The following is a 27,039-nucleotide window of genomic DNA, read 5'->3' on the forward strand; positions in this document are numbered from 1 at the left end:
CAAGTTAAGCAGATTGTTGCTAGACAAGAATTCCAACAGTTCCTATTCTTTTCATGCCACTTTGTTGCAGGAACATGTTTAGGAAGATAATGTTTTGATATAGCCAGGGCTTGGGAAGGAAGAAAGAGTTGAATAAGGAAATAAATTATAACTGTTATTAGAATAATAATTTAAGATTGTATATGCGCACACACACAAAAACTAAAATAATAACTGTTTTATTTAATAACTAATAATTAACAAAGTTTGGCATGGTTTTTGATGGCACCAAATAACTGCTGCCACTAACTTCCCCGTTGTATGTTTAGCACTTCATACATGACCTACCTGCAATCACTTAGCTAATTCAAACTAAAATGTATGTCTACTTCACCTGCATTCTGTTTCGGAACCTGAGTCCTGGGCATTTCAATATCTTCAGTTCAGAAGGTATATGTAATCTGTTCTATTGTTCTGTGAAGAAAAAAACATCTATTTAAAGAATGTATAGAAAGAATACAGACATTACAGACTTCACATTGATTGAAAACTATTTGAAATCCAGATGGATTGTAATGGATGCTCAGTCATATCATACAGAAGTAATACATCAGCCTCAGATACAATACATTCCTTCATCAAATACACTCCTCCCTTGACACAAGTCAAAGAGGTATATATTTAAAGACCTATTTCTAATAAAACCAAACAGGTTGAATATGATGTGCTAATGTGCTACTTCAGGAAGTGTGGTAATAGAATGCCAAAGAACAAGCTGGAAGCTGTTTGTTACTTAAGATACTCAAAGAATTAATTTTATGCAGGCATATACTGTAATTAGAAATAGCTCTGTGCATCATGATTAAACTAGTAGCTATGGAAACCAAGGCACACTAGAATAAATCTAAAAGGAGAATACTGAATATACCAACCATAAAGCTCCTCTAATCTGTTTATTTTTCATCTTCACCATAGCACAAATTGGAATACTAAGGGTAGATGGTACTTTGTTTTTTCTTAACCTTTTATGTTTGGAAAGAATACTGCTGCTTATCAAACACATAGATTCTGTTTTCATATTAGTTTCTTAGCCCACACAGCCTTAGGTGTTAAAAGCACATAATTTTAATGATCATTTTGTATTAGCTAATTGTATATAGTTATCCCTTTATTTAAAAAATAAAAGAGAGATCTATAGTTTCCAGAACATTAATCTCCATTGTGCTCCATCCCCTTAGCCACTCTGGTAGCTCTCTGCTGATCTTTCTCTAGTTTACCCATCTCCTTGAGTAAGCAGGAGCACCTTGCTATGCTGGCTACAATCACTGTGGCCACCAGGGTTAGAGATAGCTTTCATTACCAAATACTGGCTCATATTTAGTACCGCAATTCAGCAGGGCTCTCAGATTCTTTTTCACAGCACTGTTGTTCAGGCAGCCACTCACCAGTTTGTGCCATTGAATAAGTTTTTCCAGCTTGGATGGAGAACTTTGCACCTGTTTTTATCATATTTCACTAAATACCTTTTTGGTTCACTCCTACAGCTAGTCAGAGTCCTTCTGAATAGTAGCCCTGCACACAGTCCTATGTATAGACCATGTCTCTTCTCCATCCATTTCACTGTCATTCATAAGCATGGTAAAGGGTACCATCCCATCATCAACATCAAAGATTAAAACATTAAATAATATTTTCATCAGTAGCAAACCTTGAAGAACGTCATTTGTAACCAGCCATAGATTAGGCTTCAAGCTATTTACTTCTTCAAGAAATACAGCACAGTAGCTTTCTCAACCACCCAGAGGACTCCAGCCTGTCTCTCTCCAAACTGGCTACAGAAGTGCTACAAGAAATCATGTCTAAATACCTGATTAAGTCAAGGTAAACTTCCTACACTGCTTTTCTACACCTTTGCCCACTGAGCTAGCTCCTTCATCATAGAATGTAATCAGATTAGTCAGGCATGATTTGCTCTTGGTAATCCATGCTGGCTGTTCTCAATTAACTTCTTTACATTCCTGTGCATGAGAATGGCTTCCAGGAAGATTTACTCCACAATCTTCCCAAGAATTCAGGTTGGCTTTTACGTTGCTCCCCAGGTTCCCTTCCCATCCTGTTTGAAGGTGGCTATGCTATTTGCTTTATCCATTTGCTAGAAACCTCATAGTGATTACCAGTTTTCAGGAAAAAAAAAAAAAAAAAAAGGAGAGAGAGAGAGAGAAATAGCCTCTCACAATAACAGAAACTTTGGATGCACCTTCAGCAGTTCCATGTTGCTTACCTGAATTTCAGCTCATTTTTCCCCTGTTACAGGTAAAATTTTTCTAGTTTAGAGGTCTGGTAATCTACTGACCTGAGAACATTTCAAGTATCTTTTCAAGAAATCAATTTGTTTCTTCATTCTCCCATAATGTCTTACAGTCCTTTCCTGAGCTGTTCCTTATCTCTCTTCATCAAAGCAAATAAAATAAATGATAAAACAATATATGCAGAGCAATACTTAAAAGGATATAGCCTTTTATTTTTTATTTTTCGTGTTGCTTAAGCCTGTGTTTTTAATTCCAAAAGGTGTCTCTAAGGTGTCTCTCCAACTACCAAAACTCCTCTCCTCTGCTGGACCTAACAGTGCTGCATTTCTGTGCTAGAGTGGAAATATAGAGGAACTAGCAATTTCAGTGGGACCTCATCAACATTCATCATAATGATATCACTTCAGTATCATAGCAGTTTTCCTTACACATCTTTAAATTCAATCTCTGTGATCTACACAGTGGCTACATTGAGCATTTTTCTGCATTTGAAATTACACTCAGTAATAGCGGGTAATTATTTCACAGAATCACAGAATTGCTGGGGTCAGAAAGGACCTTGATATTGTCAAGTCCAACCTCCCTGCTCCCTCAACACTCCTTTTAATGTACCCCAGGATACCACTGGCATTCTTGGCCACAAGGGCACACTGCTGGTTCACAACCAACCTGTTACCCACAAGAACCCTGTAAGGAAAATTGTTGATTACAGCCTGAACTTCTGATTAACCATCTGAGTGATGAGTCAGCTGTGAGAGCACAGGTGAAGTTAATTCAGCTGTGCTCCTGGAAGGGGTGGAGCTTGACTCCACCTCTCCTAGATCCCATTTAAGGGCTGACCACCACTAAGGTAGCATCTCTTTTTGGAGATTGTTCTTTTGTGGAGTTTTTGTGGTGGGCCTCCATCTTGGCTGAAAGCCTCAGCACTGGTGAGTCATAGATAGCCTCTGGTTATCTGTTTACTCTGTAGCTACAACTATATGCTTGTATTATTCAAACTATACAGACCCTGATATTCTTCTCTGCAGAGCTCATCTCCTGACCTGTGCTGATGTATGCTGTTTTTCTTCCCTTGGTGTAAGACTCCATGCTTGCTCTTTTTTAAACCTCTTCAGATTCCTCTAACTCTCCAGTCTTTTCAATTTGGGGAGTGGTTATAAGCATAAAATTAATTTGTTTTGCAACAGTATTTTGATAACTCAAGAAGAAGATAAGAGTCTTTATTTGTGTAAACTTTAGCCTTGTTTATTTCCTATATCTCATATATAATTTGCACTGAAATATGGGAAAAATCTCTCAAATTGTTTGTTGTTTTTTTTTTTACAATATTAGAATTATTTTAGTTTTAGAAAGCACTTAAAAAAAAAAACCAACTTTGACTCACAGAATTCAGGTTTGTTGCTACTAAATTCAGAATTAGGGTACTTTGGCATAATACCACTGGCACCAACTAGTAGTCAGTACCACTTACCTGTAGTAAGTCCTGGATCTCAACAGTGAGGCTTGAGCACTCATACCATGGCTTTGCCTCTACTGAGCACAGCTTTAGTGCTCTGTAGTGCCAGTTTTAAATGTACCCTTATACTGGGTTATAACTCTATGTGCAGACCATGATGACTGATAATAGAAATATCTATGTATTAATGGAACTATGTGCAAGTTCAAAGCATCTTTTCCAGACCTGTTTCTACCAAATGTACAGAGCATACTTTAGCATTCTGTGTAGATGGAGAAGCTGAGAAGCACAGAATACATCATGAGGAGACTGTTCTTGAAACTGGAAAGAGCCCAGATGTGACATCAATAACACATTTGCATTTCCTTCATTGCAAGGAAACAATTTCAGAAGAAGAAGCTTGAGAACATTTAATCTGTTCTTTTTAGGGTTCTGCTTTTAGAAATGACAGCTACATACCTTAAACCACTACTACATTTAAAAAGAGTTTCTATTTTTGTCAGCTACACCAGATTGCACAGATATTTACTAGCTGATGAAAAGAAATAGTTCAATACTTGAGGTTCTCCGCATACTTCAGAATTACAAATATTCCAATTGGAAAAAAATATATATTAGAAGAAATTCTTAAATTAATGAGCTTAACTTGTGTTTTTCCTCTGGGTATGGCTGATTCTGTATTTAAAATAGAACCACTGACAGGTCTTGTAAGGACAAGCTTGTAATTACAGTTGCTTAAATTTTCCTGATGACAATATATTTTTTTGGCTGAACACTATCTGAGAGAACTTTAAGTCATGTCTTCTAAAAGATGTTAAGACAAAAATTCATCTCAACAATTCAGAATACATTTAAAAGAAAAAGTAATTCCCATAGAAGTAGCTTGGAAAGTTAGACAATATTTTGTCATTTTATTGTGGAGTTGAAGATAAAGCCACTTCAAAATTTTCTGCCTTATGCATATCTAGGAATAAATAACTGTGGGCTAAGCAAGTAGTCTGAACACAGTGGTTCTTCCAAAACTGAAGAGAATTCTCCCAATAATGATAATTTAATGCTCTATTATACAGTATTTTCTATTAGAAAAATACTGGGATTTAAAAGGTTCTGACAAACAGGAAAATAGATTCTTCACTCTGTCTCCTTGTACAGGTATATGTATAAGCTAGTCCTCAGAAACAGAATGGACTACAGTTCCCAAATTCCAGTTTACTGCACAGAATTTCTAAATAAGCTGGAATCAGCAGTACCTTGATTGGGAGAAAAATGATCATTAATATTACAAGCAATCTTCAGTCATTTATCAGATCTTTGCACTTTTACCCAAGTTGATGATGAACTATCAATCAGCCCCCAGTCTCACATCACAGTTAAAATCTCCTGTGATAAAAAGGACATGGCATAAATTTTTTATTATTATTAATGCCAGCTGTGACAATGCAAACTTATCCTAAGTATGTATCTGTATATAAACCTGCTGACCCAAAGACCAAGGGGAAAGAGCAACCCTTCCTTGAGGTTTCTAGTGAGACTGAGATTGAGAATCTAAAGCTCTTGAAAAGACTTGCTGGAAACTAAAGGAAGCTAAGCAGAAGAAGCACATAAGATGACACTGGTATCAGGACAAAAGATCTTGTCTCATGAAAACCTAATACTCCAAATATTGTGAAACAGATTATTTGTATAGCCAAGCTGTTATTCAAGTCAGCAGTTAGTGCAAAGCATCAGTTTGTGGGAGTTAACACAAAGCAACTTTGAAAAACATCTCCATAATGTGCTCTCTATAAGATCTTTATCTTATTCTTCTGATCTTCACCAGCAGGCAGACAGTTGCAAGCACATGCAGCATGTCCTCAGTAAAACATTTATCAGCCTGACTTCCTTTAAAAGAAATCCACTCATCTAAAAAGCACGCATTGTAGTCATTGTTGGTTTGTTTGTTGGGGTTTTGTTCCTTTATTTTAATAGTAATCATCATGGGCTAAAGGAAAGGAATGAAAGTAATGAAGGAAAGGCAGGATGGTAAGAAATAAATATTCTAGATAATGTTCTCATTTTCATTTTGTTCTGCTGTTTTAAAATGCTTTCTATCTAGAAAAGTACTCTTTTACGAATTCTCAGTAAGAGAAAGCTCCCTTTATTAAGGGGAGATATGAGAAAATGGGAAGCAGGTTATGAAAACGTGTACAAATGGACCCGAAATGCAGACTTCCAATCCCGTAGCAGAGGCAGCGGCTTGCAGAGGTGCACTGCCCTCTGCTGGGTGCGCTGCCTGCTGAGCCTCTGCGAAACCTGAGCCTCGTCTCCTGGATACAGGCGATGAGAACGCTGGGATTTACAGGACGTAGGTGTTTTATTTATTGGTGCTTTAAATATGAAGTCAGCTGTTATAGAGAAAGTAGAGAGTTGTTTTCTTTTGTGTTTTTATTTATTTATTTACTTAGTAATTTTTTTTAATTATATTTTTGCTATATTTTTTTTTGTCAGCTCTTGCTATAAAAGGGCAGCTTGCCACGAACATATTATCCATGCTTCCCTGTTGCTCTACAGGATACCAAAATAGGCAGTTTTTGGGACAAGAGAACCCCGGTCTGTTCTCTAGAGCTTGCTACAGAAATGGAGAAGTCTCAAAACCTTAGAGGAACAGACATCAGAAAGGAGCATTTGCAGCATTCCCTTCTGTCAGGGGCTGCTTTTTAACCACAGCTTTACACAGCACTCACAGCATAGAAGCTTTCATCAGCTAACTTTCATAACGATCAACTGCTCCAGCAAGCTTTCTCTTTTCATACAGATTTGAAAAAGCTGCTCAGATGAATTGTGTTACTCTCCATTTCCATGCTACAGAAAATTACGAAACTGTAAAGGAGGACTGAAAAACCCTCCTCGCTGGGCAACAGTCCAATAGATGAACAAGCCTGAATGAGGTGCAGAGGTGCTCAAATGCAGCCAGCAATTCTATCACTCTTGTTTTTGCAGGACTGACTACCATCCTGTTGTGCAGGTAACATAGGCAGCTTATAGGAGAACAAAACCTATAAAGGGGGAAAAAAACAAACAAACACAAAACCAAATAAATCAGAACCAGCCCATAATTCTTGCTAGTGCGCTGATTCCTCTGAGAACAAGAAGACAAAGTCAACAACTTTTATGATGATCTTTAAGATTCTGAAAGCACTGAGAAAAATCACTTATCCATCCTCTAAATAAATCTTGCTGTTTTCGACATTTCTCAGTAGTGCCAAATGATGTAACTAGCCTCAGTAAGCAGAGCTGATAAGGCTGGGAGATGAGATCTCATAACAGCAAGACAAAAGCTTTGAATCTGTTACTGGAAAATAATGTTCTGAAAGCTGCAAGATTTGCAGTCTGAAAGGAAAACTCATTTGGCTCTTCTTTTCCAGAGCTACAAGTAAAAGTAGCAAGGAATAAGACAGATAAAGGGGAGAAAAAAAGGAAAGGAGGAAGGAAGGAAGAAATGGATAAAGGGAAGGAGGGTGAACGAAAAGGAAAATAATGCACATTTCAACCAATACCAGGAATGAATAAAATTGAGTTTGCATATATGATTAGGAAGAGACAGAATACATAATATCTCTGGTCAGTTGTTTTTTGGTTCCACATTTAGAACTGTTTGGATGAAAGCAACATTTCCCAGCAACAGCACATAAGTCCAAAAGCAAATATGTTATTTCTACTCATAAAATTTCACATATAAGAAGGAAGCTATTCTTCCTATGCTTTTGAAGGTTCAGATTTTTTGAGAGTGCTAGTGGGAAGTTAACAGTTGATCTAATGCTGATGATTAACATGTCAATCCTAACATTCATCATTTATTTCTCTTTGGCTTTTTACTCAAGTAATTTAGAATCGTGCTCTTCAGTAGTTTGGCACTGCAGTCAAAAAACCCAAAAACTTGTGATGATGACAAAAAGAAAATTAATATAGCAATATAAAACACAGTGTATTAGCTATTCTAGCTTGGCAATACATCAACCTAGGATATGCTTGTGCACAAATGATAGCTTTCAAAAGGTAAGAAACTGCGCACAGAAATACTGTAACTAGCTTGTGTCAGCCAAGTTTTGAACAAATTTTGCCTTTTCCTTGCTGTTTTGGTTAAGATATGAAACATGACGGATAAAAACAGTGATACAGCCAGATACATTTGTCTAGATTAGAGTAAATCTGAGCTACTGTGAGAGTTCTCAAAAGTAGAGTTCATTAATTAGAGCACAAAAACATACAATTTCCAAAACGTAAATTGAAATGGTACAATGCATTTATCTACCACAGAAGTTCTACTGTGCGTCCTTAATAGTATGTTTGAGATTTCAGTAAACTTTGAAGTCACAGTGCCTTCAAAACCGACCTTGATATTCTCCTCTCTGTTTCAGTCACCTCCAAGTGAAATCCTGTCCCCACTGCAAATAACAAAACTTTTGCTTGATATAATGAAAGGCAGAATTCATTAACCCAATATCAAAATACTATAACGCTTTCTGAAAGGCAAGATTTAAGGTGCAATGCCCCTATAAAGACTGTTATAGTACACTTTATTTAATGTAGATATCATATTTGAAAACAACATCTTTGTTCTGGAACTTAGTTCAGTTCCAGTTACACTCACTGTGTTGCTCTCCTGAGAAACACTGATTTAGCCTCCAGAAATGAGTAAGCGAGCATGAAGAAATTACATCTGCATGAAAGCACTTGACAAGTAATATAATATCCTATTTTATTCAATGAATACTGAAGGATTTGAGTGGCACTGAGGTGATGGGTGGTGCGAAAGAGAGCAAGAATGAAGTTGAAAAGAGATGAGTATCAAATGAAATCGTTGTTTAATACTTTGTTCTCTGCATATGAAGGATTAATTCTTAGAATGCTGCACTACGTATAAGAATAACGTGTGAACTCCAGCACCTTTTCTGACTCATCAAATAGATAAAGCCTGATATTGCATTATGAGGTTGAATATTATCCCATACATCCAAGCTTCCAGCTTTCAACCTGTGATTAAGAGAAAATGATAAAAGGGGAAAAAAAAAAATTAAGTGAAGTAGGAGAACTCCTGCCAGAGGGGCTACAATAAGTTAGATTTAAACACTGGAAATAGCACAGTAAGGCAAGAAAGCTGAGACAAATATGTACCTGGTCCCTGAAAGGATGCTCTAAACGAAAAGCATAGGACAGAAAAGAAGTATCGTGAAAACAGGACAGTAGGGGACAATTGAAGTATAAGAAGGACACAGAACAGGAAAGTGATGACTTCACAGATTCAGGACAGAGATCAGGCTCTCCCTCTTGATCCAGTGTACGGTCCTTGAACTCATAGGGCTGTCTCAAAAATAAAGCTCTAGTACAAATTGAAAGCAGGCTCTATCCAATTTCTAATTTCATTCTCTTGAAAGGTCTACTTCTACACATGCCACAGGCTCTTCAATGCAAGAATGCAGCACCACTGCATGTCCCCTGCACATACTGTATGTCCCAGGGAGCTCCACAGCCTGCATGTGAATCAGTGATAGCCATGGCACTGATTCTGAACTCGCTAAATGAACCCTGTTTGGATCCAGTTGGGATTGTTAGAGCATGACAGAAAGACTTCGCTAGCAAAAGCAGTAACTTCAGTCTTTATTTCTCCAGACCTATGGATCTGGGCTTTAGCCCTGATTACATTCCTTTGTATTCCTTAAATTAAAACAATGTAGCTTCAGCCTGTGCAAATATACATAAATAAGCACTCAGAGACTGCCTTATGTGAACGCACAATACAAACAAGATTTAAAATGCAAGCAAGTGCCTCTGTAGCAATATCAGTAACAGCCAGACGTTTTATTCTGAGCTGAAAACTGATTTTGAGAAAAGACAAGCCACTGCCGTGCTGGATGTGGCCTCCCACAGCCATCTGAGGGTAGCCATGGTTACAGACTGTAAGGGCACAGCCAGGCTTGTTGTCTCTTCCCCCAGTCTTCTAAACCAGTGTTGGTACTCACTGTACTTCACTGCACCTCAAATTACCCTGTGGCATCTTGTCTTGTCTCATGGCACCTCGAGCCTCATTTCTTGTGACCTCATCACGGGGTTACCCAAATTTGTTGTAAGCGTTAAGAGTTTACAGCTCAAACAAGAATAAATTTAAGCCAAGGCATAATAATTGCAATAGAGCTGACAATATATGCTTCTTTCTTTCTACCTGCAAAGACTTACTGAGAGTGAATAGAAAAAAAAAATAAAATAAAATAAAAATGTGTATATTAAAGACCTACAAGTATTTCAGAACAACTTCCAACAATCTGTAAGTCAGTTGTAAAGTTCTTTCTGGGTCTCAGCAAGAAACACATCTTAATATGTATAGGAGGGTATAATATTTACTGAATAATTAGAAAGTAAGAATAATGACTTAACCAAAAACTACTGATAATCACCAGCCAGAAGGAATCTGCCATCTTGGGACTCCTTAGGTCATGCAGAACCTCTGTTTTCAAAATCTAGCCAGTACAAGTCTTTAAGGCAAGTGGGGCTTTCTGACTTGGTCTGATCTCATTTACAAATGTTGGATTCTGTGACAAACACTCAATTTCAAAAATTAATTCCAGGCAGATGTAATTCTGTACCTACCAAGGCGGCAGCTCCTATTAAGGAGCTTATTCTGCACCATTTAGAATTATTTATTTTAGACACAGCAAAGACTGTATGCATCTAACAAAACAAATGCATAAACTAAGTGTAATTAATCCAATATCTTTCAAGTATTTTCTTATTCTGACACCTTTCAGTAAGCACTTCTCAGCAACAATGGAGAAAAATAATCATTAGTATGAGTCCTACATGAGGAAGAAAATTGCTAGACCACTGCCAGGCAGCAGAACAGTGATATGATCACTCATAGAAATAGAACATTCCTAGTGAAAAACTAAAGTAAAATATTGTTTGCTGACTATCACCAGAGGTCAGTCACATTGCAGAAATGAGATGAAAGTCACCAGAGTTTGAAGTACTCACTGATTCTACAAGCGGTGGAAAATGACACTCAATTTAAAGTTTTATTTCTACTTTTATTCATGTGTAGAATGAATAATTTATGTTCTGGTTTAACAACAGGGGAAGGAGAAAATATAGAGTTTTGGTAAGGAAAAGAATGAGCTGAGGTCTTTTCCAACCTCAGTGATTCATGAATGAAGATGTAGTTCTGTAAATTGTGGGCTACTGCCTCGCCATATGTACTACACTAATATCAGTGACTGCAATGGTGATACAGTAAATTGAATCAGGAGATAGTTCGGTCTGATAAATGAGTGTCTAGTAAAGATCTGTAGCTTAAAAGCTCATGTGAAACACCCGATGATGTCGGGGTGGTGGAGGGAGGTGCAGCAGAACAAATTTTTGGACTCACTGATGGGACTAGGAGGTTTAGGGGAGACCTTACAGCTCTTATCAAACTTCAAATACCTGCAAGGTGACTGCAGCGAGAGCAGCGTTGGTCTCTTCTCACTGGTGACAGGATGAGGGTGAATGGCTTCAAGGTGTGCCAGGGTACATTTAGGTTGGAAACTGGGAAAAACTTCTTTACTGAAAGGGGGTTGTTAAGCACTGGAATAGGCTCCCAAGGGAGGTGGTTGAGTCACCATCCTGAACCTGTTTAAAAACCTCCTGGATGTGGTGCTCAAGGACACAATTTAGCAGAGGTTGTTAGGGTAGTTTGGTTAGGTTGTGGTTGGATTTAATGATCTTTTCCAGTCTGAGCAATTCTATTATTCTATTCAGTGTGGTGTCCACAAAGGAAGCTCGTTGGCTCAAGATTCATGCCATCTTACACATGAAAGGGTTCCTTTGCCACAGGGTGTGAAACCAGCTCTCCCTGAGATGGTGGGAGCGCACACAGTCTCCCTTCCCTCCCTGCCGCCATGACAGCAGCGCGTAAACCCCCCTACCTGCCACGGAACAACGGACGCGGAGCGGCTCATCCCAGCTCCCTCGCGCCCCTCCGCGGCTCTCCCCGAGCTGCCGTCAGCGGCTCCAATCGGCTCGCAGCGGGGCGGGCCCGTCGGGTTGCCCTGGCGACGGGATTGCTTTGCCCCTTGGCTGCGGGAAGGCAGGTGAGGGCTGGCGGCTGTTGGCCGCGTCCCTGTGTCGGCGTTCCCTGCCCCGCCGCGGGCGGTGTTGTGTCACCTACCTGCGGCCCTGCCGGGGTTCTGGGCGGCTGTCGGAGGTGCGTAGGGTCGTGCTGGAGGGTGGTGTTGGGCTCTGGCGTGGTGTTTGGCAGTGTTTTGTTTTATACGTGTCTTTCTACAGGCGTTCTCGTGTGGAAACGGGCACTTGTAAATGTGGGGGTAGCAGTAGAAGTAGTAGTACGCCTGGAAAGTACTCGTCCTTTGCAGAAGGCAACGAAAACAGAGCTTTGGGCTTGTTTGTGATTCAGATGCCTACCGTGCTGGGTGGGGGGAACAGAAACAAGTGTGGAGAATCATAAAATAGTTTGGGTTGGAAGGGACCCTTAAGATCATCTCGTTCCAACCCCCTGCTATAGGCAGGGGCACCTCCTAAAGACCAGGTTGCTCACAGCCCCATCCAGCCTGGCTTTGAATGCATCCAGGGAGAGGGCATTCACAACCACACTGGGCAGCCTGTTCCAGTGTCTCACCATCCTCACAGTAAAGAATGTCTTCCTAATATCTAGTCTAAATCTACGCTATTTTTTCAAGGAAAAAAAAAAGAGGCAGCATATAGTCTGAGCACCCCAGCTCATGAAGATAAGCTCGAGACGGTTGACACTGCAAGAAAAAGTGGTATTTAAAGTTAGTTCTGTTAAACACATTTCTCTGCTGTCTTAGGAATGCTGCTTTATGTAGAAATGGCTGCACGCAATTTGTGAGACTGTTTTTGAGGGCTAGAAAATAGCAAGTGTAGAATCCAAGTCTGGGTTTTTTAGAATGCAGTAGTAAGCTTCATAAACCTGGATTTTAAAGTCAGTAAGGAGCTTTATGTTATTAAGAGTTGTCCTGACTACTACAGAATATAATACATAAATAGCTGAAAACTTGTTATGTATGGTAAACAATCAGATGTTCTTCCAAATTTAGCATGGTATTATTTTGCCCATTATTCGTGATAAATTACAGTTCCATTGTTTTAAATTAAAGTTACTGACCTTTGCGCTACTTAATTGTTGACAGCACTAAAAAAATGGAAATACCATTGGGTTGTGGCATGTGCAAATATCTTTTCACTTGTCTTTCTTTCCTTTCTACAGGTGTACTTGTATCAGTTACAGGTGTAGTCAAACGTTAGAGAACAAATGTCTTGCATGAATCAGTTATGTTAACTCTATATTTACATTTATATATATTTTGCAAGCTAAAACTGTTCAAAATCAATTAAGACCATAGTCAACTGTGGTAAATTGTTGTAACCCATATGGGGGCAAGATGGTTTAAAGAACTTGTGAAGAAGCATTAGTAATATAAAACATTAAGATAACAATCACCTCCCTGGGCAGCCCATTCCAGTACTTGACCACTCTTTCAGAGAATAACTTTCCTAATATTCTACCTGAAACTAACCTCTACTTGCAGTATGTTTTTGGAGATGGAGTTTATCCCAATCCTTTTGATTTATGTTTTAAGATCCTCAGTTTTATTTCTGTCTTGGATTTAGTTGTTTCCATTACTTGCTCCCATTAAACAACATGCTTCTTAATGAAGCATGAACAGCCATGCCTACTGACTGCCTGGGCCCTAGTCTCTTCCTTCTCTTCATTTCCTTTTTTAGTTGCTACTAAGTCTCTGAAAATAGCCATAATAGGAGACTGATGATGGAATGAAAAAGGATATATGAAATTCTAGAGATAAATTTCATAAATAAGTTTGTATGCTTAGTTATAGAAATTAAGACTTACTAAAGTGTGTGGTTAGTATTGAGCACTAGCTAATCATTTGTAATTAACCTATATCTTTTTTTGTCCTTAACTTGCTGGTTTTGAACACACAAGTAGCTGTATCCCATTCAGAGTTCCAGAGAATAGAGTGCAATCTTGTTGCAGATAAAGTATTTTCTTTTCTGATGATGGGATTGTTTGGGGGATTTCATGTTAATACTGTTGTTATTAAGAGCACATGGCCCATGGTGTGAGCTGTTAACTCTGCAAACTGTTCTGTAAAAATTCTTAGGGCTGAAGATGTCCATGTTTTGGAAGATTATGCTGGAGACAGATGCCCCAGTGTTCAGCTGTTTTCCTGATGAAGCTATTTTTATCTTATCTGTTTCCAGCTTCACCTAATGTCCCACATTTGGGTCATCAATTAGCCATCCATATTTTTTCTACTTAACGTGGCTCAGCTAACCAAAATCTGTTAACAGTAGTAATCATGAATTGCACAGGGCACAGCTGAACTCTGAGGGGTATAAAATACTTGCCTCAAGTTTCAGAAGTAGGCAGAATTATTTCTTTCTGTCATAGTTTTCTCTCCAACTTTTAAGTTATGTTTCGCTTGTGCTTCTGATGCTGAAAGTTGTTTTTTGCTACATTCTTAGCATGTTAGGATGTCTTAAATACACTGTGCATCTATCTCAGCTAATTTATATTTCAGTACATTCATTTTTTAGTTGAAAAACATGTTAGAATGGCATAGCTTGCATGTTAGCTGCAGCAGGATAAATTCTATGGGCACGGTATAACAAATAGACGTAGTATATTTCTTGCTGTATTATGTATTTTCTGACACTCAGAAAGTGCAATACAACAGCTCTGATTACATCCAGATTTGATTTATGTGTTGTGATTATGAAATGGAGACCAGTATTTCACCATCTAATTAGCTTTGGGTAAGGTTATAATTTTTCTCCACAGATAAACAGTGTGCCTTCCTATTTTTGCTTTATTAAGAAACTTAAAAATCAAAGATATGTAATTTTCCTTTTTCTTCAGTGTTGTAACACTTCTTCATTGAATTTGAATAGAAATGTCTGCTAAACAGTAGTAACAGTGATACTGCATGTATGATTATGCTCATTTATATCTTTTTCATAATAGACATTGAAGTTGTTTTCTTAGAAAGAAAATGCAACTGAAAGTTTCGTTGGATTTGTTTTTCAAGATCCAGTTACAGAATAATCTTAGGAAGATGTGTGATCAAGTCCAATCCTCTGCTATTGTTGGCAGCTAGAGCCTAATCTTCTTCATAAACCGATAAAGCTTAGCCTTAAAATTAGCTGCACTTTTGTCCTTATACTCTTACAGGAAGGTTGTTCTAGAACTGTGCTGGCACAAGACCTTAGTGATGATGATGGTGTTTCATGGGCGTTACTAACAGCTTGTTTTGATCACTGTGTGGTAGCCGAGCTATCCTATATGTTGTCTTGTCATATAAATCCATATAACTTGTTGGAAGGAGTAAATGAGGGTGAGAAGGAAAGGAGAGACCACATGCTTGCTGTTGTGCCATCAGTACTTTGGAAGCAGTTGGGGGGAAAGACCTAATTCTTGGCTGACCTCATATGACAGGCTCCCTGAAACCCGGGTTGGTTAAGGCTTATTGCACAGCCTCACTGTAGGCATGCTATTTTTGGATTTATTGTAGGATATTAACTATTATTACATACTTCATGTTCTCACTGTAAAAGTTATTAAAGCACAAATTAGTAAGTAAAACCAGACATGCTTTGTTTTGTTGTTTTTTTTTTTTACTACAGAAACTGATACACTGAGTTTACATAATGCCACATGTGTCATGAAAAGAAATCAGTGGATTTCTATATTGTAGTAACTAAGGATTTTTAAATAGTGTTTTGTTCTTTAATGTTTCTTTTTCTTTTTTTCTTTTTGTCTTTAATTCCCATCATTAATTTTGTGGCTTTATAATATGTGGGGAAATAAAACTGATGCAAAATTGTAGTTAATCTTTAAAATACTGTTAGTCAATAATGTATGGTAATATTAAGGAATATATTATGAAATAATACCTGTGGTGTGGATTGGCAGAGAATAATTGTGTGAAAAAGTTCCAAGTGAATTGTGGGATGAACTTATAAAATACCAATTTCTGAAGTCCAGATATTTGAAAATCATTCTTAATTTCAAAATCTGCTTAATGCTGATTTAGAGCAAGAGTATATCAAACTTGTCCATATCGTTTCTTAAGTAGTCGAATATCTAACAATTTCTGAGTAAGGTTTTAAACAGAAACAAGCAGTTATTAGAAATGCATTTGGAGAAAAATAGTAATTCATTGTTGATTTGATATAGGAAATTTGATCACAGAAGTGATAAATCAGGGTAGGGAAGTTGTAACTATTCGTCTGGTTCTGAAGATGTTTTGTCAGAACTGAAATGAATTGCTGATCTCAGCAGTTGTTAGATAGGATGGGAGAACAGTGTCAGCTTGTTAATTGCAGTGCCATTTAGATCTTGATTTTCATATGTAATCTTCTGTCCTGTGCGTTTTAGATAAAGTATATATGAGTGTTATATTTAAGGTTATGTTTTAGTGTTTAGAGATTGAGGCCACAATACTCTTCAGTTTATCCCTTCAGATTCTGTTGAGGATATGGCTTTGTAAAGAACTTAATCTCACAGTGAAAAGTTACCTGCAAGAAAGTGACTGGAAGTAAGATCAATTGTAATATCACTTCAAGAAAAACATTAGTTCTGTAAACTTTGGGGCCAGTCATTCATCTCCATTAATGTAAATAAAACACTTAGATATGCCTTAAAGATGGCTGTTCTGGTCTGATCTACTTAAATGCCTTATTAACTCCCAATGCTTGAACAAAAATTCAATTTGCTCTATTCGGACTTAGATATCATGGTAGCTTTTGTTGCCATTAAAGGAGAGAATGAAAGAATGATGGCAGTATGTATGTAGGAGAAATGCTGAGTCACGGCTTGAACACCATTGATTGAGCACCTGGTGGGAAGGCAGGGCCAACCCAGGGGAGCTCAGGTGCATGCAATGTTCCTGAGTGACCAGAAGGGGTGGAGCCAGGATCTCCCCCTTCCTATACCTCATTTAAGGTCTGACAGGGAAGGGTATCTTGTTGGAGATTCCAGTGTACCTTTCATGGGTAAGCAGATTATTTCCTTTGTTTCTGTGTCTGCTGTATTTGGGCACATACTCATTTGCTGCAGCTGGGGTCTTGCTACTTTGCTATCATTACAGCACTTTCCATCTCATTGTAGCATTATAATGTGCCAAGTGGGTTTTTGGTTTACTGCATGCTATGCTATTCATGAAACATAAATAACCAATGTAGGCTTTGAAGGGCAACAAATCCCAATTACTGCTGAATTAATAAGGCTGTATACCATGTGTAATCTTGTATTTCTGATGTAGTTTGATGTTGCAGACAATTACACGCTTTAAGTGTGAGGTGAAGTCTTTAAACTCTAGAAGAATTTCAGCAGTATGGTAGGAAGCTCTTTTTTATTCTTGTGTATGTATCTGCCAGACTGGAGGGCTATGTAACTCCAAGCAGTCTTTAGTTACTCTGGGAGTGGTATTTCTCATAAACATATTGGGTGTCTTGATTTAATCTTTCTGTAGTTTGGTGCTTTGTCTTTGAGTGTCATAATTCCTGAGTAAGATGCTGGAAAGTCTCAGTGTTGCTGCTTCTCTCCCCTTCTGTGTATGTGAGAACTTAACTTGCTTACCTGATCACCTTCATGAAAACTGTGCTTAAGTAGAACTGGTAATGACACTGAGTTGCATACTGGTGTTAGGAGGGAATCCAGCTCTTTTGTGACACTAGGTAATGCTGACCACCAACTCCAAGCATTTGCAATTATTCTATTAATAGCTTTGGAGAAATAATTCAGCCTAGGAAGATACAGTTTGTCTGGGTTCTGGACTTCAGAAATGGGGATTGTGTAGTTCTCAAGGATCTCTAATTATGATGTGAATAATACAACTTCTTTACGATAAAGAAGTGATATTTACTGTAGAAGTAATAGATACATGAAACTATCCTGAGGGAGAGGAAAGCAGTGGATGCATTCTGATGAATTAGTGAACATTAGGCTTCCTAAATTTGCCAGCCACTGCTGGTAGCTGTAGCTGAGCCCTTCAGGCTCTGCACATTGCAGTGAAGATGCTTTTGGTTGCTTTCTGTTTTAATGTTGTTAAGCATAAGATGTGCCTGCAATGATTGAAAATGCAGAACTCCTCCCTCTGCCATCTGAAAGCACTCCCTACGTAACCCAGACATATCACATCACATGACTCTGGAAGTAATTTATATTTTAATACCAGCTCTTGTGCACTGAACCGCTCTTCTTACAGACAGTATATTTAGGAGAAAAAGACAAATCGTTATTGGAGACAAATAATGATTCAAGGAGCAACCTCATTTTCAGAGCTCAGAAGCATTCTAAAATCAAGCCTTTAGCACAAACCTCCTTTAGTTTAAAATACTGGAATGCACAATCTTTACTGTTTTACTGTTTAATTTTCTGTTTTAGTGCTGATTTCTGCTTCTTTTCAGAATCCAATATATGGATAATGTTTATATTGTTGCTAAAGGTATCTCAAACGATAAAGCTTTAAATTCATAAATATGTAATCAGGGAATCGTGACAGAGTTCAGATCTGATCTTGTAGTTTTCAGTAAATTTCAGCACAGAACTCGTTGTACTTGCAGGTGTTCAGATTCTGTATTTTTAATTTCCACATTCATTCATGGCTTGGATGACTTACATTTCCCACTGGTATGATGAAGATGATTGGTATGAAGGACAGCAACGAGTAAGAATTGCTTAAATTAATATTTTTCTCCTTTTAGTTTTGTTTCTCTTTAAGCTTCTGTTTATTATGTAACTAGTATCAATGTTTCTATGGTGTTGCAAGTTTCAATAGGATTTTTATATCATATGTAACATCTAAACTGATTTTTATTTGAAAATTAATGTTTCTAGGTTGATAAATTATACTAGAAGTTAAGACAGCTGTTTGCATTTGTTGTTTGCATAATTTAATTGCTAGATTTCTTTAATATTAAATGAGATGGGATTCAAACTTACATTAATTCTTTGTGATACGGTACTATGTGTGGAGTAAACTAATTAGATGTGTTAATTGAATCAAACAACAATTGGGAGATAAATTCACCTGAGGTCATTTCCAAGTTCTACTTTGAATACGTGTGCTTTTCTTTTTACTAACGTTTTTCTGAAGAGGAGTGTGGTTACTATAGCAACATCTGCTGGGTAGCTTGGATTCTTTTTTATAACTATATGCTTTGGGCAAGCTTGATCTACATCTGCTTTCATAGATTTAGGGTGAGAAATGAGTATCGGATTTCTTTAGCTGCATTGAGTTGCTTTACATAACTGTGTAATTTCTATTTCTCATTTTAATAGTGTGTTCTCAGCTATTGAATCAGAATGTGGGTGATGCTACTGAAACACAAAGGCCAGCAGCTTTTAAAAACATACTATCATGCATCACATGGTAATATCATTTATATGCTCACGAATATTAAAAAAAAGGTGGATCCTTGTACTTCTTGCACGATTCTAATACTACATGTGACTCTTGCCTTAGAATGTCTCAGAAGTGGAATTATCCTTTAATAGCTGCTCGACAGATACAGATGAGATGTACCTAGAGGTAGCATCTTGACAGTCAACCAGCACAAAAGCAATCTTTAATGATTTTGGGAACTCTGAATTGCAAGATGATACTCTTATGGAGGGTGTTAAATGTTTTACACTGATATAATGCAAAGGAGTACATACAACCATGTATCATATAATATATGATATATACATAATAGATGAACAGTCAATACCTCTAGTTTTGCAACCAGTGCACTATGGTGTCTCAGGTTGATTGTATGTACTTCGAGGTTCTTTATGATGTATTGTTAAAAGTACCAGACTTAGTCTGATTTAAATTGTAGTATTTCTATTTAGTTTGTCTTGTTCACACTTTGAGATATTCTAGTGAAGCTGTACTTACAGCGTATTAAGGAAGTGAAGAACACTTCTTCGTAGGACTTCCTTGACATCAGATTTTCTTTGAAACGTTTAATTTCTATGCTTAAAACACAACAATAACATCTTAATGGTTTTGATTTCAAGTAAGAAATCCTGATTTTATATTCTTATACTCATGTCCTTGAGAAGCTTCTTGTCTTGTGGAAGAAAATTTGGAAACTGAGTAAAAATTATAATTGTGAATTTTATTTATTAAAATATTATCCTTTGAAGGATTTTCATAAACAGTCAAGGTGACTGAATTAAAAATGCAGTAATTCCTATCTAATTTCTGAATGCCTTGCCTTGAAATTAGCATTCTGTTACTGTAGGTTACCTTGAATATCATTATATACTTCTTGAGAGAAGTATTTGATTTAAATTATTTCAAATTTTTGGGGTTTTCTTTTGTGCTTAGTGCATATCCTTAGAATTGTGTCATCGGAGATGAGCAAAAATAGCAGCTGCAGAAGGATAATGTTAACAAAAATTACACACGTTATTATGTAATAGCCTGTAAGCAAGGGATTAGGAGAGCAGGTGAATGGAAGAATCTCTGTGTATTTGCTGAGCTGGCACCACTAAGGACGGAAATATTTTTTTTCCTTCCTGCTTTCTATCCTAATGTTTTCTAGGAAATGAAAATGAGCTTTGTAAGGATGCTTGGCTGGTTGGTTTTGTATTTAAATGGAGCTTCTGATTCCTTTGCCTCAAATCCTAAAGTTGCTGCCTGTACCATAAAATCCAATGTTATAGGGCAGAATGCACTTCCAGTCTGATTTAAGTCCAGACTTAACCAAATGTCAGCCAGGTGCAGAACATTCCTCAGACTTCTTCCCATGTGAGGTCAGATAGTTAAGTCCGTTCTGCTAGTACTTCAGCTCTGGGTTTATTGTGGAGGTTTAAAAGAGATGTGAAAACTAAGAGAACATTATTCTTTTAAAATACCTTTTCCTGTAACTGTTCTTTTTCTAGTCAGTGTCCAGATAATCAAACACACCCATTTTAAACTTGTTAATCATAAGTTAGTAAACTTGCAGCCGGTGTTTGAAGGCGATGAGTCTAGCAAAGGATTCTGCTGTTCTAGAAGAATGATAGAATCACAGAATTACCCAGGTTGGAAAAGACCTTAAAGATCATCAAGTCCAACCACAACCTAACCATAGTACCCTAACTCTAACAACTCTCTGCTAAATCATATCCCTGAGCAGCACACCCAAACGGCTCTTAAATACATCCAGGGATGGCGATTCAACCACCTCCCTGGGGAGCCTATTCCAGTACCTAACTACCCTTTCTGTAAAGAAGTGTTTCCTAACATCCAACCTAAACTTACCCTGGCACAACTTGAGGCCATTTCCCCTTGTCCTGTCACTTGTCACCAGTGAGAAGAAACTTGCCCCATTCTCACTGTAAGCACCTTTCAGGTACTGGAAGAGAGCAATAAAGTCTCCTCTCAGCCTCCTTTTCCCCAGACTAAACAGCCCCAGTTTCCTCAGCCTCTCCTCATAGGGTTGATTCTCCAAGCCCTTCACAAGCCTTGTTGTCCTTCTCTGGGCCTGCTCCAGTACCTCCATATCTTTCCTGTGCACGCTGAACAGTGTTGAAATACAAAGCTTTTTTCAACTGTGGTGCACTGAAACTGGCACTTTACCTTGGTTTTCTGATACTTCATGAGCAGCAGGCAATGTGTGTTCTATGAATTGTGTACAGAAATAGAAAGAAACTTGTCTGCTTTTTTTTTCTTCTTCCTTTTTAGAGAAGCATACAAAGTGTCCATGCAGTCAGTGGTAAGCTAGCGATCAACCTGGCACTTTAAGAAATAGTCAGCTAGAAAGGTTAAATCCTGCTGGGATGTATGAAGTTCTTATCTTCTTTTAACAGCAGTACGTGCATAAACCTACATAATTATCCTGCCTTGTCACTGTTGTGATTTATGTAGGCAGTTTTAGTTAATCTTTTGCTGAGAAGTATTCACTTTGAAGCAGTGCACATACATCCTCAGTAAGACTATTTAGATACCTGCATTAGCAACTGCAGTTTGATTGTATCAAGAATTAAAAGTTCTTCAGGATTTTGTGGTACTCCCTGCAATGCAGGAAGGATTAGAATTTAACAGCTGTAACAACTGATACTGATATCAGTGTCAGTTCTGGTCTTAAGGTCTTAGAATTGGTAGATAACATTGCCCTCCATTCTTTGTTTCTAATTTTTTTGCTGTGGATCTGCCTAAATCCATAGCAAGTGATCTTTGACAGTATTCATCAATTTGTCATTCTCATAGTGTAAGATTACTTCTGTATGTTTTCTTTTACTTTTGAAGTTCTTCAAATTAAAATTGTGCAAAATACTGATTCATACAGGTAAACATTCACAAGTCTTTTCCTACTTTATGAACGTAGTAGAAAGTATAGAGAATGCACCAGCTTCTTAAATGTTTCAGAAAGGATCATTTATTTAAGTTTAGGGATATTTCATTGCTGTTTAGTCTTTGATTTAATTTGTCTGTTTACTTTTAAGTTGCAAGTGTAAGGGGATACTTCCAATTATGCTTTATTTGATGGGTCTGGGCAGATTACTAGCTATAACTTAATTTCTTAATGTGGTTATAATGTGCTTGGCGTTTTCTAGCTCCTTTGGAAGAGTACCGCTTAATATTAAGGTAAGCACTGAGAGGAGGTAGATTGGTTTCTGCTATATGTGCAGGCATGGAGACTTCTTGTTTGAAAATCTCCATGTTTTCAACCAGAAGAATCCTTGTCTGTTCTCTGATGCTTCAAACTGGTCTGATTAAATAGGGCAGTAGACGTGAAGCTCTAAGGTTTGCAGGTCGCATTTTCATCTCCAATTGTTTCTCCCACAAATACGCCCAGTGTTCTTAAGGAGACTTAAAGTCTCCTTAAAGTAGGTCTTTAATTACTATATTTTCATTGACCTTGGAGCAATAGTATGGGTGAAAGATATTATCTGTATACCAAAGCTACAGCTGTGGCACCAAGCTTTTCTCATAAGAAAATGCACAGACTTAAATGGAAGACAGTGAGAATAGAAGCAGGAGACACCTAGGACCTTAATATACATAGCTGTTCAGAAAACAGGCTTTTGATATATGCAGAAACATATTGATTTACATAAAATATCATATGCTCACTTCTGTGTTCGTGCCACATTGTAAACATACATTTGCTAATGGTATTAGTATGTGATGGAGGTTGGTGCTTGATGGTTGAGCATTTATGAATACTTAAAACTTGCAAGCACATACCATAATTAAAGGGTGCTAAATAAATACTGTTTTACAGTCAAAAAAGAAAGCAACAATGAAATAAACTGAGTAGCTGAAGCAGAGAAAGGAAGGTAATGCTGAAATTGAATTTGTGCCTGTTAAAGACCTGCAGTTGCTAGGCTACTGCCACTGTGTGAGTGTTGTGCAACACAATGCTCAGTCTTTTCCCCTGCATTCCTTAGTAACTGCAGTGTTACCTGAGCATTAAGGTTTAGTTCCATCATGGTCAAGTGAAGTCATTTTATTCTACAACCAGAACCAGATTTTTGCATTTTGGAAGCAGCAGGGTCACATGGAATGATGATGGAAATTCTTAAATGATTTACCAAATATGATTCTTAGGCTAAGGTAGGAATTACCAGGCATTTATCACTAAGACTTTGATATATAGCCACGTCTATGTATCTAGTCCATCCATATGTTATTTGTAAATAGTAATTCTAAGATGAACAGAATTGCAATTTAGTGTTTTTTCCCTATATTTAGCAACTTAATGTTGTTGCTCCTTTTGCCAATGGGGGGGAAACATTTTCACTGTTGTCCTCCTCCTTTCCTTCATCTCCTTGGAAACCGAAGGCATCCCTTATTAGATTTCTAAGGGGAGTATATGTATTTTTTACATGCATAGCTTTTTTCCAGAGTATACTTGAGAATCCAATGTAGCTACTTCTGTATCATTTATTTTGTTATACAAAGAGAAATAAAAAACAGCCGCAAGCCCTATTTTGGAAGCAAAATAACTGAGTCTTAATGAAAAGTGACTATTGATAGGAAACTGTTTCTAATATGTTGTGTGTTTTGTTGAAAATGCTTGTATTGATTTGTTCTGTTTCATCGTAATACTACTTAATGTGTTGAATGTTTGCACTGATGAAAGTGTTTTGTTTAAAGGTAGTGCTGCACTTTGTTAACAATCTGTACTCTTACAAGTGAGAATAAAGAGCTTAAAAATACGAAGTTGAGAATAACTATATGTTAAAGTAATTAATTTGCAGGGAGGAGTAAATTTTAGCAAACAATACCTTTGAAGCTGTTTGTATTCTTGGTATGTAAATAGATTATAGAAAAGTGACCAGGCTCTTGCTCTGTCTAGGCAGCCTGTTGATATATCAAACATTAATAAAATACTGAGCTAGATGTATAATTGATCTGTCTCAGCAGAGCATTTCTTGTGTTTTTATGTTAAAGTCAGTTATCCTTCTAGTCTGAGTGGAGCAAGTAGTTTGAGATTCCCTTTGTAATATTGTTTCTCATATATATGCTTATATTTTCCTCTGGTATTTCTTGTATTATATCATTTCTTCAAGGACCATTTCTGTTACAGCTTTTAAATTCCCTGCAAAGGATTATTTCCCTCATACACTGCAGAGGAAAAAGTGTAGTTGGAGCAACTGAATTTGTGCACACATTTAATGCTAGTTAGCAGAAGTGATCTAGAGGAAAATCTTGTTTCAGACACTGCAGCCATAGATTACTACAGCATTTCTTTATTACTGTTCAGCAAACTTTGCTTTTTATTTTCCACAACTCACAGTAGTTAAGGAAACTTAGCATCTCCTGAAAGGATGGTGATAAGTAATTCATACTCATACTAACCTAGTGGTGTAGAATCATGTAGGTTGGAAAAGACCTTTAAGACCATCTAGGCCAACTATGAAGACATCACCCATGCCCACTAAACCATGTCCCTCAACGTCACATCTGCACATTTCTTGAACACCTCCCTGAGCAGTCTGTTCCAATGTATCACTGTGCTTTCTGAGGAAAAAAAATTAATCTTTGTAAACCCAAACCTTCTCTGGAACAAATTATGGCTGTTACCACTTGTCTTGTCTGTAGTTATGTGGGGGAAGAGGCCCATCCCCACACTTCTGTTGTGTTCATTTATACCTCACAAATACAAGCTTTTAGTATTTAAAACAAAAGCTAGGTAAAAAAATGAATAAGTTATTTATAGAAACAAGAAGTTCTGGACTGTAACATGTTTTCATGCTATATCTTAATGATTTTCTGTCTTAAAGGCAAAAATGTCATATGTTAGACAAGTGGGTCTTCTAGCTGCTGGATGTCAGCCATGGAACAAAGATGTTTGTGCTGCTAGCGGGGACAGATTTGCCTATTGTGCTACACTTGCTATTTATATTTATCAGGTAAGATTTCTTATTTAACAGACAAGTTTTTGGTGGTGTTTTTTTGTTGTTGTTGTTTTGATTTTTTTACATTACTGTCTATATTACTTTGAGCCCCTTTGTTGTATTTTAGTTTGGAAGCATGGTTGCTGCTGAGAAGGAAACTTTGTAGTACTCAACTTCTCTCATACCTTTTCCAAATTATTTTTTCCGCTAGTTAGAATAGGTGCAAAAATTTGATTTAAAAATTGTATTTCAAGTTTCATGTGTCCCGAATTATTTGGATTAAAAAAAAAAAACAAAAAACAAAAAACAAGCTCACAATCCAACAAATGCCTGAGATAAATAAAGTGCAATAATAGCACAGGTTTTGAGAGGGAAATGGAAAAAATTACATGATTTCATTTGAAATGTAAAACTAATCTTTTAAGGTTGCTTTAACTCATTCTGGGGAACTTTGGACAGGGCTATATGGAGTTGGGAATTCCTTGGCCCACCTTTCTTTTGTTTGGTCTAAGCTATGACTTTCACTGTTTCTGAACTGCAGAGCAATGTGGTCTTTTCAAGTTCTCAGTTGCTGTACACCAACAAATAACAAAAAATGTAAATGCTGTCATGTGGAATGTTCAGACTGAGAAATACTGTGGGATTTTAGCTTATTTTAACTGTGCAAGTTATACTGCTAGTGGGATTAGAATAAAATTTTGTTGAGTTTTGGGACTTTTTAAAATTAGATTAAGTAAAATAAGAAATTAAAATTTTGTACTTTTGTATTCTGTCACTTGTAGGTTAGCTATAAAGAATGCACTTTAGAATCATTATGTGAAAATTGAGTGCAGTTATTAAAGGAATATAATTGTGTAAAAGAGAAAATAGTAATGTATGTTAATACTGTTTGAGCTGATTTAATATTTGGTAACGCTTCAGTGTAAGCTAAATGGATACAAATGTAATATGTTGAGATATCAACTTGTCAGTTATTAAGTTCATCACTGTTCCATCTATAAGCCTGAACTGTTCTCCTACTCAACAGTATTAAAGATGAATTTTCAAAATATTTATTTCTAAAATGTATTTTTGCTTTTTGTTTTAGCTGGATCACCAATACAATGAATTCAAGCTTCGAGCAATTATGTCTGAGCATAAGAAGACAATCACAGCCATATCTTGGTGTCCACACAATCCTGACATGTTTGCAAGTGCCAGTGTAGATAGTTTAGTAATTATTTGGAATGTGACTGAACAGAAAGTTGTGGCCAAGCTGGATGATACAAAAGGTATTTCAGACATGGAGGTCTGTTTGTTCCATACAGCTTTTCTCATCTTCAGGTATCAGAAATATTGATATGCAGTAGAATAGTAATGATTAGTAGGCCAGGGGTATAATAGTTACGCAACACAATATTCATGTGATCAGATTTGTTATTGTTTATTTTAGAAGACTAACATTCAAGTAAATTGCCCCAAACTATCCAGTAATTAGTGAAAAGAAAGTGTAAAGGAAAGAATAAAGTACTTGATCAATTCAAGAATTTGTTGCCATTGATTTTTTTTTTGTTGTTGTTGAGCAAACACAAACATTTTTATCCTTATAAAAAGGATGAATAATTAAGATTCAAGCCTTAGATCATGTATTTTCATGTAAACCTTAAGAAAATGAAAGCAAATAATGTAGCAGTCAGCAGATCTAGGTAGAAAATATCCAAGAATTTGAAAAAAGGTTTTTATTAAAATATTCTAATGCTTACCCAACTGCATAGTATCTCAGGGCTTAAAACTGCTGATTAGGAGATTGCAATAAACATTTAGGGTGTTGAATGTCTATACCTGTCAATTTTCTTGGCTCAGTTCTTCATTCAGTCAAAACCAACAGGTTGTATTTTTCTTTTCAAACAGTCTTCCAGCCA

The 27,039-nt window shown here is 37.0% G+C and overlaps 2 protein-coding genes across 14 annotated transcripts in view; one reads left to right on the forward strand and one right to left on the reverse strand.

Moving 5' to 3' along the window:
* The window catches only part of GPM6A (glycoprotein M6A), a 133,935-nt gene extending 122,153 nt beyond the window's left edge, over positions 1-11,782 (reverse strand). Inside the window, exons 1-2 of the mRNA XM_015861784.3 lie at positions 11,682-11,782; positions 374-453 (exon numbers count right to left, since the gene is read on the reverse strand). Of these exons, the coding sequence (XP_015717270.1) occupies positions 374-407 (34 nt within the window). The 5' untranslated portion in view covers positions 408-453; positions 11,682-11,782. The remainder of the gene's footprint in view (positions 1-373; positions 454-11,681) is intronic.
* Positions 11,744-27,039, forward strand: part of WDR17 (WD repeat domain 17) — a 44,276-nt gene continuing 28,980 nt past the window's right edge. For 6 of the 13 annotated variants that reach the window (XR_014945353.1, XR_014945354.1, XM_015861780.3 and 3 more), the window contains exons 1-3: positions 11,831-11,959; positions 25,025-25,153; positions 26,226-26,409. Coding sequence is in view for 6 of the 13 variants with exons in the window: in XM_015861780.3 (XP_015717266.2) it covers positions 25,031-25,153; positions 26,226-26,409 (307 nt within the window). In the remaining 7 variants the exon portion in view is untranslated. Of the gene's footprint in view, positions 11,960-17,921; positions 18,486-23,183; positions 23,352-25,024; positions 25,154-26,225; positions 26,410-27,039 lie in introns of those variants that run through there. The other 7 variants (XR_014945351.1, XR_014945350.1, XR_014945352.1 and 4 more) reach the window with 4 other exon arrangements.

Source organism: Coturnix japonica, chromosome 4, assembly GCF_054131305.1.
Source record: "Coturnix japonica strain WE chromosome 4, WE-NBRP24, whole genome shotgun sequence".
NCBI classification, from domain to species: Eukaryota; Metazoa; Chordata; class Aves; order Galliformes; family Phasianidae; genus Coturnix; species Coturnix japonica.